The 10,172-nt window shown below is 52.2% G+C and overlaps 2 protein-coding genes across 2 annotated transcripts; one reads left to right on the top strand and one right to left on the bottom strand.

Moving 5' to 3' along the window:
• Window positions 1-643: 643 nt before the first annotated feature.
• Window positions 644-1,209, top strand: GUITHDRAFT_65893 (hypothetical protein; the record flags this gene model as incomplete). Its single annotated transcript, XM_005838317.1, has 4 exons — window positions 644-817; window positions 863-945; window positions 997-1,033; window positions 1,081-1,209. The coding sequence occupies 4 exons, from the start codon at window positions 644-646 to the stop codon at window positions 1,207-1,209; spliced, it is 423 nt and encodes a 140-aa protein (XP_005838374.1).
• A 2,371-nt stretch (window positions 1,210-3,580) lies between these two features.
• GUITHDRAFT_134334 (hypothetical protein) lies at window positions 3,581-9,582 on the bottom strand (the record flags this gene model as incomplete). The annotated part of the gene is made up of 14 exons (XM_005838316.1): window positions 3,581-3,660; window positions 3,821-3,877; window positions 3,917-3,976; window positions 4,116-4,155; window positions 4,227-4,319; window positions 4,451-4,519; window positions 4,569-4,610; window positions 4,654-4,713; window positions 4,761-4,817; window positions 4,865-4,900; window positions 5,101-5,143; window positions 5,188-8,072; window positions 8,288-9,119; window positions 9,170-9,582. The coding sequence occupies 14 exons, from the start codon at window positions 9,580-9,582 to the stop codon at window positions 3,581-3,583; spliced, it is 4,767 nt and encodes a 1,588-aa protein (XP_005838373.1).
• Window positions 9,583-10,172: the final 590 nt, after the last annotated feature.

The raw sequence follows: 10,172 nt of genomic DNA, 5'->3' as shown, positions 1-10,172 counted from the left end.
ATGTGGATGGATTCGAGACTTGCTTTTCAACATGGTCGACATCATCTACTTGGAGTGCGTTTGCTATCTTCTTTGATAGCCATAAATGACGCTTATCAATCACTAGAGCATTGTCCGACATATTTTTTCGCCTTGACATCTTCTTCAAGACGCTGATGGCCATTTCTTCGGAACGGTGTTGTCTCTGACTGGCCCTCACTTGGAGTACCTAGAACCGTAATGTATCTTTGATTAGCGAAGCAGAACCACGCTCTTTCTCTTCAAAGTTGGACGCTCTACTCTGCTAGCTTCTCTCCCCTTGTCTCATCTTCTCGTTTCTCTCTCCTCTTCCCTTGCATCGCCTCCCTTCGTCCCGCCTCTTCCCTTCTTTCCTCTTCCATTAGTCTCATTATCTTTCTCCGTTCTGTCTCCGTTGCTCTCGTTGACTAGCTGGTTGTCGGTGTTGCCTCTCTGCCCCATGCACCCGTATGCTCCCTGCCGTCGCCTCCCCCGCCTCCTCTGTCCTCTACTTCTCCTCGCTCTCGTCCCCAGCACATGCTCCTTTCTGCTCTCACCCGCGTCGCTTCTTGCTCATCGAGAGGCTCTCTCAGTTGCTGCAAGGCATCAACTCGCTCGGAACAGCATTCCATGCCCAGCCGTGAGGATGGTGCGGGATGAGGGCGAAGAAGACCGCAAGTACATGAGAGTAGCTCTGGATGAGGCCAGGAAGGGCTTAGGCAAGACACACCCCAACCCCTGTGTTGGATGCGTGTTAGTCAAGGGAGGACGTGTTGTCGGCAAGGGCTATCATCCCAGGGCTGGCATGCCGCATGCCGAGGTTGGGTTGCGAATCAAACTGGCGGTTGCCTCACCGTGATGTCAGGTGTATGCGCTCTACATGGCGGGGAAAGAGGCTGCAGGAGCGACAGCTTATGTCACTCTTGAACCATGCAATCACTATGGCAGGTACGAACACGCGCTGCTCGCACTCCCTTCAACCACTAACAACCTTTGAAGAACCCCCCCGTGCAGCCTTGCACTGGTAAATGCAAAGGTGACCATGAAAGTAGCTACATAATTCATGAGCTCAATGCACGCCAGGTCGGTCGAGTCGTTGTTGGCATGGCAGATCCGAATCCCCTCGTGAACAACAGTGGCGTGGAGACGTTGCTGAGGAATGGGGTAACTGGAGAAAAGAACGAACGAATTCATCTAACAGCTGTGCACTAGATCCCTGTCACGTTCATCGGAGAGCAAGAAGAGCAAGAGGTCCGATATCATCTGGAAACTGTGCTCCTCATGATGTGTCTCCCAGGCTAAGAAGATCACCGAAGACTTTGTCAAGATGATTTTGAACCCCAAAGGTCATCAAACCTTGCAAGGTTCCAAGGAAACATGGGGTGGAAACTATTCTCTTGAAGTAGAGTATGTCTTATTGAAGCATGTGGGAGATTCATTTTAACTCCACTGTAAAGGTTTGTTGTGCAGTTGCTTCAAAGAGTGTTGACCGACACTGTTCCTGCTGACTGTGAACAAAATGTAAAATCAATCTGTTGTAGCTTACACTGAACAATCGCTCTGATTTACATTCTCAGAGGATAGATTTGACCGTAAATGCCGCCATCTCCAAATACTTCAAGGTGAAGTCTTGTTCTGCTTGCTTTTCCTGTACTTTACTTGTTGGGGATTTACATTCAATACTTCAGGAATGCCTTGCAGAAGAGAAGCTGGTATTGAAGGATGAGCGTGATGTCGAGAGACTGGAGCAGAAGTCATCCGAGGGAATGATTCAGCGTTTGAAAGCAAGTTTGGGTCCACAACCACTGAGTTCGAGCAGAGAGGTTGAATGCAACAAGTCAAAGTCTGGTTGTGAATCTTATTCAGGCGTCCAAAGCAAGTCGATACTGGTTGTGGCATTGCACCTCCGAGAAGTACGGCAAGACAAGTTCACATCTCCTTGCATCGATCGCTCTGGTAGAGGACAACCAGGTATGGTGGGATGCAGAAACATGCTGAGGTGACGTTGGAAAAGGTCAGGATGTCGGCTGTAGCAAACTCCATGGCTCAGAATGGCTCCTGCATCATGGCTGCTGTCAAAGGTCAAGGATTGCGATATTGGCCTCTTGCTGGAGGAGAACCCTCGCAGATGACGCTTACCATGGTGTGCCTCATGAAAATGAGAGGAGGTCTCATAATTCCGCAGGAAGAGAACAGGGAGAGATGCTGGGAGCAAGTGAAGTACGACTTCAACTCTCTGTCGTGAGTTCTTGCAGATGACGAAATCAGGATGTTGATTGCTGTGTGCGAAAGGACGATCCCGTCTCCTCGAGCAGGGTTGGATTATCCGCCATGGCTATGCAGCGGGCGGTGCTCAAGAGCTCCGTTCTCTGATGCGGCACCTGCCTTGGGTAAGAAGCTTGAGGAAGTCTCTTGTGATTCATGCGCTGCAGACGTCGGAGGAGGAGTCCTTGAGCACTACTGGCGTGTGTGTCAGGTTGCTGACTGACGATAACGAGGTCGACATGACAAGGAACAGGCACGAGCTGCTGCTTGCTTGCACTCGAACCCTGAAGGGTTTAGTGCCGCAGAGCACGGGGCAGGTAAACGCAAGTCGCTGTTCCTTACCGGTGAACATGTCGATCAGGGATACTATGCGTAGAAGAGAGCGGAGGGAAAGTGACTGACAAGCATGGGAGGCGAGTAACGATCGAAGCTGCTGGTAAGGCACGAAGGTTTTCTTGCATGAGTGACTTGGTGAGAAGGAACGAGGGATCTGCATATGGATGCAGCTGATACTATCATCGTCCTGTCCTCCTCGACCTCGCAGCAAATCGAAGAAGTGATCATCGCATCTCAAGGATGAAGTGAATGATTTGATGTCAAGAGATTCCAACCGCAGATGTTTCTGAGAACCCGTCGACGTCAAGTCGACTTGTACAGCTGGAAAACATGTAAATGGTAGCGAGAAGATGGTAAAGAGTTGATATTTACTTGAATACATCTGGAAACAACATGATACTACCTACACATCTAGAGAGATGGCTTGTCACGATAGAAACTTGAACTCTTCCACGAAAGAGCGCTGCAGAAAATCTTCAGCTGTGACAGCAACGACAAGCACTTGCCTTGTTGGCGTCGGTGGGGAGACATTTTGACGGGGGCTGGGCTCGTAATTCCTGGCGACGAACGCAAAGTCAGGAGGAGGAGGTGGTGGTGGAGGAAACCAGAAAGAGGAGGAGGAGGAGGAGGAGGAGGAGGAAACAAGAAAGAAGACGTTAAGAGAGAAGTGGGGGGGGGACAAGCGGATTGAACGAGTACGAGAGCTCGAGAAACGAGGAGCGGAGCAGGCGAGGGGTAGAGGTTTCAGATGACGCGGTTGACAGAAGGGGAGGAGTGTGTTGGAGGTCAGCGGCTGCAAGTCCCGTCAGAGACCGGCGGTCGAACGAGTCAAGTTGACCGTTGGAGTGACTCCAAGTGGGGGAGGCGGTAGAGGTGTGCGATCGATGGCTGCTGGGAGTTGAGGCGGAGGCGCCGCTCCTCTCCATGTTCATCTCCGACGCCGACTTGCCCCACATGTCCTGAGCTCTGACGTGAGAAAAGTTCATGACGGCCTGCTGGACTTGACCTGGATGTCGCGGTCGTTCTTCCTTGCCAGTCCGATGGAGATAGGAGGGACGGAACCTGACAACGTGTCAAAGCATGAGGAGGAGGTGACGTGTCATGGGGACTGGGAGGGTCTCTTGCCTGTCAGCTCCTTCTGCTTGGTCTGGAAGGACAAGAGCATCGCAGCTCTCTCGCGCTGCTTCTCATCAGGCGAGGGCAGCATGCAGAGCTGTCGCACCTGACTCCCGAGATTCTTCTGGAAGTCTCGCAAGACCTTTGCTAGAGTCCCTTCCGTCTGCATGGGCGTCAGCTGGACTCGAGGAGCTCGTGTTACCTCGCTGTCCCGGTCGTCCGACTTGTTTCGCTTCCTGTACCTGAGAAGCGCATGAGCAGCCTGACACGAGCCGAGCAGATCGCCTACTGCATCTCTACTTCCATCTCGAACACTCGAGCTCCTGATGCAAACATGACGCTTGGGGAGGACGAGGAGAAGAAGGAGGGGGAGGTCGAGGAGTGAGGAGGGAGGAGAAGACCTGTCAAGATCTTGATCATGTTCTCACTGTCCTGCAGCATCTGCCGTCGCAACTCCAGCTGCAGACACATCCTCCCTTACACACGCCCAGCTCTCTCCCAGCAGCACACACCTGCAGCTGCCGCAGACTCCTCGTCTCCCTCTGCTGAGCTTTGACCGCAAGGATCACATCTTCGATCTCCGCCATACTGTCAAGGCCCAGCACCTGCACCTCCTGTCACCCGCCTGCCTCTAGTCGCAGGCGCGAGTACGGATTGAAGGCTCTCGTCTCTGAACTGAAACATCCTCACTTTGGCGTGCGAGAGGTTGTCCTTGACTATCCGTCACTTCCTTCACCTCCCGCCTCCAGCTTGCCTGCAGCTCGACTATCTTCTCCCATGACAACCTCTTCTCCTCCTGCGCGTCCTGGACGCAGAGACTTCAGAACAAGAGGAGGGGAGGAGAGCGGAAAGACCTTGAAGCCCTCCAACAACGACGTGTATCGCTCTCTGTTCGCCTGAACAAGTGTCAGTGCCATGAACTGCGTCGTCAGCCTCTACCTCGATATCTTCGTTGACTTCGTCGATGATGGAGCATAAGGTGTTAATGTCCTGAAGGAGCTGGTTTCTTTTCGTCACAAACGTCTCTCTCCTCCCTCCTCCTTCACCTCGTTTGCATACATGAAACTCTGATCAACAATATGCCTGAGGCCTTTCAACTCCGACTGGAAGCAAACAGAAGTCACAAGATGAGGAGGAAACAGCAACTAACTTCGTCTACTTGGTCGTGACTCAGGGTCGGTGTGTCCTGTAGCACGCAGGAGGAGTTACAAACAGCATGAGGCAAGTGCAGGCAACTTTGAGCTTCTCTATCTCATCCCACGCGTCTGTCATGCAGTCACACAACCCTCATCCTCCTCGTCTTGCTCTCTGCTCGCCTTGTAGCCTCATTTCCAGCACGTGACCATCTCGAGTTCGTTCATCAATGGAGGCCGTCAACATTTTCACCTGCTCCTTCAGCTCCTCTTCTCTCCTCTCCAACTCTCCCACGCTGCCAAGTCTTATCAGCTCGCCTCCTGCATCCTCGTCGGCTACCTTGTGTCCCTGTCTCTCTTGGTCGCCTCCAGCTCCTCCGTAAGCTTGTCGATGGAGCATTTCTGGCTGGCGATCTCTTCCAGCATGTCGGAGATATGGTTGATCAAGTTGCTCTCCTGCTGGTGCATCGACCCTGACGCTCGCTGCTTCGCCTCGTGCAGCTCCCGCAGGTTCTCCTCCTGCCTCCGCAGCCGATCCTCCAGCTCTCCTACCTCGCAGCGCAGGAGGCGGTTGTCCTCGAGGACTTGTCGCAGGGAGGAGGCGAAGGAGGGAAAAGCACGAGAGCTGTCTTCCAGCAAGTCCGCTGCCTTCTCGCACATGCTCATTCGCTTCTCCTCCTCCTCCAGCCCGGCGATCGACTTCAAGTGACTAGCGTTCACTAGCGACAGGAGGGCCTGGGACTGCGCGAGGAGGCGGTCGATAGTGCCTCCTGCTGCCTCTGCCCCTCTGTGAAGAGAGGAGAGAGCCTGGAGGAGCAGAGACTCGAGCAGCTGCACGGGCCCCTCCAGCTCTTGCGCGCGCTCGTCAAGTTGCGAAAGGAGCGTCAAGCTTGCCTGAGTCAAGTCGCACAACTTCTGTCGCTCCAGTGAGATCTCTTGCTTCAGCCGCGTCTTCTCCTCCTCCGCCATGTCGTCCACATAGTCCAGCCTCTCCTGAAAGTCGCTGTGCATCGCTCGCTCTTTTTCGGCTGCCTCCTCTCTCAACACATTGAGATGCTGGTGAGAGGCGATCAGCTCTGCCTCCCTCCTCCTCACTTCCTCTCTCAGCGCCGCATTCTCCTGCTCCTGTCGCTGCAGGCTTGCCAGGTGAGAGCCAAGGGGACGCAGAAGCGAGGCGACGGCATCGACCTGTGAGATGAGAAGCTGAAGCTCCTGATCCTCTTGCTCCATCCCCTCTAGCAGCAGCAGACAGTCTTGCTGACAAGAATGCATTCCGTCTACGACGAGAAGCAGCGAGTGATGAAAGTGTTGAGAGCTAGCTGAAGCAGTGCTGCACTCATCTCGTAGACTGACGTGGCAACTAGACAAAGAGTCTTGTATGTCGCTCAAATCTTTGCAATGATTGAACAATTGATGGGAGACAGAAGACTTGATCAGTTCTGATTCTTTCATTCGTCTCTCAATGGCATCTTGCCTGTCGTGATTTCTTGATTGTTCGTTTGAAACAAGTGAAAGACTATTTATCAGCATCTCAGCAATGCTTTCAGCCTGTCTCACAGCCAGCTGGGCTTGATCATCAATGTGTCCACTGATGTCATGTTCTGCAATCTTAACCTGTTGAACAAGACTTTTCTCTTGTGTTCGAATGTCTCGGAGACAACTCAAAGTTTGCAGATGCGACATCATGGCAAACTTGGAAGCCTGTAGAACAACAGCGATCTCTTGACTTGCACTGATCAAAGTTTTCTCTATCACCCTGCAATCCTCACTCATCCTGCTGATTTCATCAACAAGAAACTCGTCCTCTTCCACAACATTTCTGTTCAGCATGACCAGCCTGTCTTGCAGCAGTGTGTTGTTCTTTGACATATCCTCAGCGACGAGTTGCTGACGATGAAGTTGGAAATGGAGGTCTGAGTTGCGCCTGGACATTTCTTCCAACAGAACCTCACATATCTTGACTTTTTCTGTGACGTCTGACAAACTTTCCACGTTACCTTCAAGACTCTGCAATCTCATGACAACTTGTGCTTTCTCATTTTCTTCTTCGAGCCTCCACTGTTCAGTCTTGTTCATCTTTTCTTCCACCTCCCGCACCCTCTTCATCAGATCGTCTCGTTCTTGGGATACTTCAAGCAGCCTCCCTCGCTCCTCCTTCAGCTTCGCTTCTTCTTTCACCGACATTTCTTGTCTCTCCCTTGCCATGTCTTCGCAAGCTTGCAAGCTTTCACGGGCAAGCGCGCGGAAGCTTTCCATCACCTGGCTCAACATCTTCCGATCTTGTGCTTGTTCGACGAGAGACCTTTGAAGCTGTTGCTTCTCCTTCTCAACCTCGAGCAGCAAATTCTCAGTCTCCCTCAGAAGTTTTTGTTCCACTGCTTCCTTCCTCCTCTTGTCGGCTACCTGGTCGTTCTGAGCTGCCTGCGTCTCCTCTTGCAAAGAAGAGAAGGTCGCACACAAGGAGGAGACAAGGCGATCAAGAGCAGCGAGAGAGTCGCGTGTCTGCTGCTCAAGCTCCTCCATGCGACGGAAGGAGGCGAGGGAGCAAGCAGACGTTTGCTTCAACTCCTCCTCCATCTCCCTGAGCTGCTCCATCAGCTCCTGCACGACCTTCGAGCTCTCAAGCTGCTCACGATCCCTCTGATGGAAGTTGTGCATATACGTAGACACACATCTTGTGATCAGCTCACTTGTTCGCGTGACAAGCTCATCGCAGACTTTCATCAGACCGTCGCCCTGGCCTTGTGCTAGCAGCAACAAGTCCTTTGATGTCATGAGACTTCCCTCTAGACCCCAGCAGAGGCTCTCGACTCCAGCGATGGCGCTAGTAAGTGACAAGCTTTGCTCCTCGTTCACCGTCGCATCGCCGATCATTTGACCTCTCAGGTCAAAGATCAAGACGGACGCGTCCTTCACTCCCATTCTCATCTCCTCCACAGCAAGCTGAACACTATCACGCAGACTCTGCAGATCTTTCTCCTGCTCAGCCAGCCGGCTCGGGTCGACTTGCTGCTCGCCAAAGTCGCTGCAGAAGTCCGACAGGTCCTCTGAGATCTCCTGAACTCGGATCGTGAACTCTCGGAGCTGAGCAGAAGCCACCTCTTGCCTCTCGCGCTCCTCTACCCTCTGACTCGCTCGTTCACGACCCTCTCTGTCCAGCCTCGCCTTCAGCTCCTCATTCTCCCTCAGCAACAGCTCGACCCTCATGTTCTTCTCCTCCTCTTCCTGCAGCACGTGAGTCCGCAGCTCCTCTATCTCGAGGATGCATGGCAGCAGCACAGCAGCTCGCAGCGGTGAAGCTCCCGACGCGCAATCTCAATCTTCACTGCGTTCGTCCCCTGCAGCAGATCTGCGTCCCTCCGCCAGCTGAGCTGCTGCTCTTCCTCCTCCTTCCTGTCCTGCAGTTCTCGATGCTTCATCTCGGCTTGAAGTTTCGACACCTTGTGAGTCCAGGACGACTCCAGCTCCTTCTTCTCTCTCTTTGCCCCCTCCAGCTCATCTCCGAGCTCCGCGAGTCTTTCCCGCAAAGTTCTCAGCTCTTCTTTCACTTTCTCCATTTCCTCGCTGCCCAGCCTGTCTGTCCTCTCCTCGAGACTTCCGCGTGGTGCCGCAACTTCAGCATCACACGGCAAGGGTTTGCTGTCAGCTGCAGAGAGGTCCTCGTGCTGACCCTGGAGATGTAGCAGACTTGCAGTCATCTCCTCTACCTCATGCAGGATGGCCCGCATCGCATCCTCGACCATGGGACTGAAGCTCTGTTTCGCCTTGATCTCGTCCTCTCGGTCGATTCGGAGGGAGTCAAGGAGCAGCTGCTCCTTGATCAGCCGTTCCGCTAGAGTTTCGATCTCGCGCTCAAGCAAAGACTTGCTGGAAGCCAGCTCCTCGTTTCTTCTCCTCTCTTCCCTCAGAGACCGCTTCACCTCCTCCAGATCTTCTTCAGTCCACACAAGGTCTTGTAGCACCTGCTCTTTCGTGCTGTTGCTCATTTCCACTCTCTCAAGCATCCTGTCAATGAACAAGTCGTCGTCCATTCTCTTTGATTCAAGTTTCATGAGCAGGTTTTGTAACTTCGTTTCCAGACTCGTCACTGATCTTTGAACATCATCGATACTGTCTTCACATCCATTCAACGTGTGATATCCATTCAAGATTTGATCAGCATGTTGATCAGCGCAGCTAAGACCACCATCTCCCTCGACCTCTCCGTTGGCTGACAATTGTTCCTCACGTCTCTTTAGAGCTGATTTGTCCATTGGGCAAGTTCCGTCATGACTGCAAGACAAGACAAGGTCATGAGACAGGTCAAGATAAAGTGCGATCACCTGTTTCTGACGATCAACTCGAAACTTTCCAACTTGTTACAAGTCTTGAGGTGATGGGAGGTGACCTCTTGACACAAAGTTTCCAAGGTTGACAACATACCGTCCACCTCGCAATGCAGCAATTTCATGCAACCTTGCATCTCAGAGTTCTCTTGCTTCAGAGCATGAAGATCAGCTCTTAGCACCATCTCCTCCCTCGCTGACTGCTCTCGAACTTTCGCTTCCTCGTCAATCTTACGTTGCATTCTGTCTTTCTCAAGCAACATCTCTGCTGCTAGTTCTTTATCTTGGTGTAGGTGCTTGATCAAATCCTTCACTATGGAGGAGAGAGTTGCTGTCTCGACTGTTCCTTCACTGACAGATGTCTCCAGCATCTGCCTTAGAGCGTCCACATCTTGCTCTATGCTCATCATATTGACGAGATGGAATTCGTTGCAAATCGAATCAAAAGCTGGCAAGAGAATGCCGCAGGTTGCAAAAGGTTGTCTGGCTCGCTTCCAAACAAGGAAGCCATCGTCTGATAGCGTGAAGACGATCCCTTGTCTGGGCAGAGCTCATCTCCATCTATATCTGCAGGCAAACGACATTCAGAATCTTCAGAGCGGCCCAAAATTGCCTTCGGCCTCGTGTGTTCACTAATGTGAAAAAATGCAGAGGACAGAGAGGATAAAAGTGAACAAAACAATCAATAAGCGGAACTTTGAGCAGCAGGAATAAAGGCACCTCCCCCTCCTGATTTCAGACGGAATCATTGTAACAGGTATGAATCGAGTACATTCATGGAGCATGATCAGCAAGCAAGAACGGGGTCAAGAGCATGAACGAAAGGCGATACAGCAGTAGCAAGATCAGATGCTAGAGCATGAGGAGGAGGAGGAGGAGGAGGAGGAGGAGGAGGAGGAGGAGGATCAACAGCAGAAGGAGAAGAAGCAGCGGCAAGAGAACATCTCATGCCGCACATTTCTGTCCAGTGCTTGTCAAAAAAACATGACTTTTTTTAAAT

This window comes from Guillardia theta (assembly GCF_000315625.1).
Source record: "Guillardia theta CCMP2712 unplaced genomic scaffold GUITHscaffold_11, whole genome shotgun sequence".
NCBI lineage: Eukaryota > Cryptophyceae > Pyrenomonadales > Geminigeraceae > Guillardia > Guillardia theta.
Note: the sequence above shows the minus strand (reverse complement) of the source record. Positions and strands in the feature narration are given on the sequence as shown.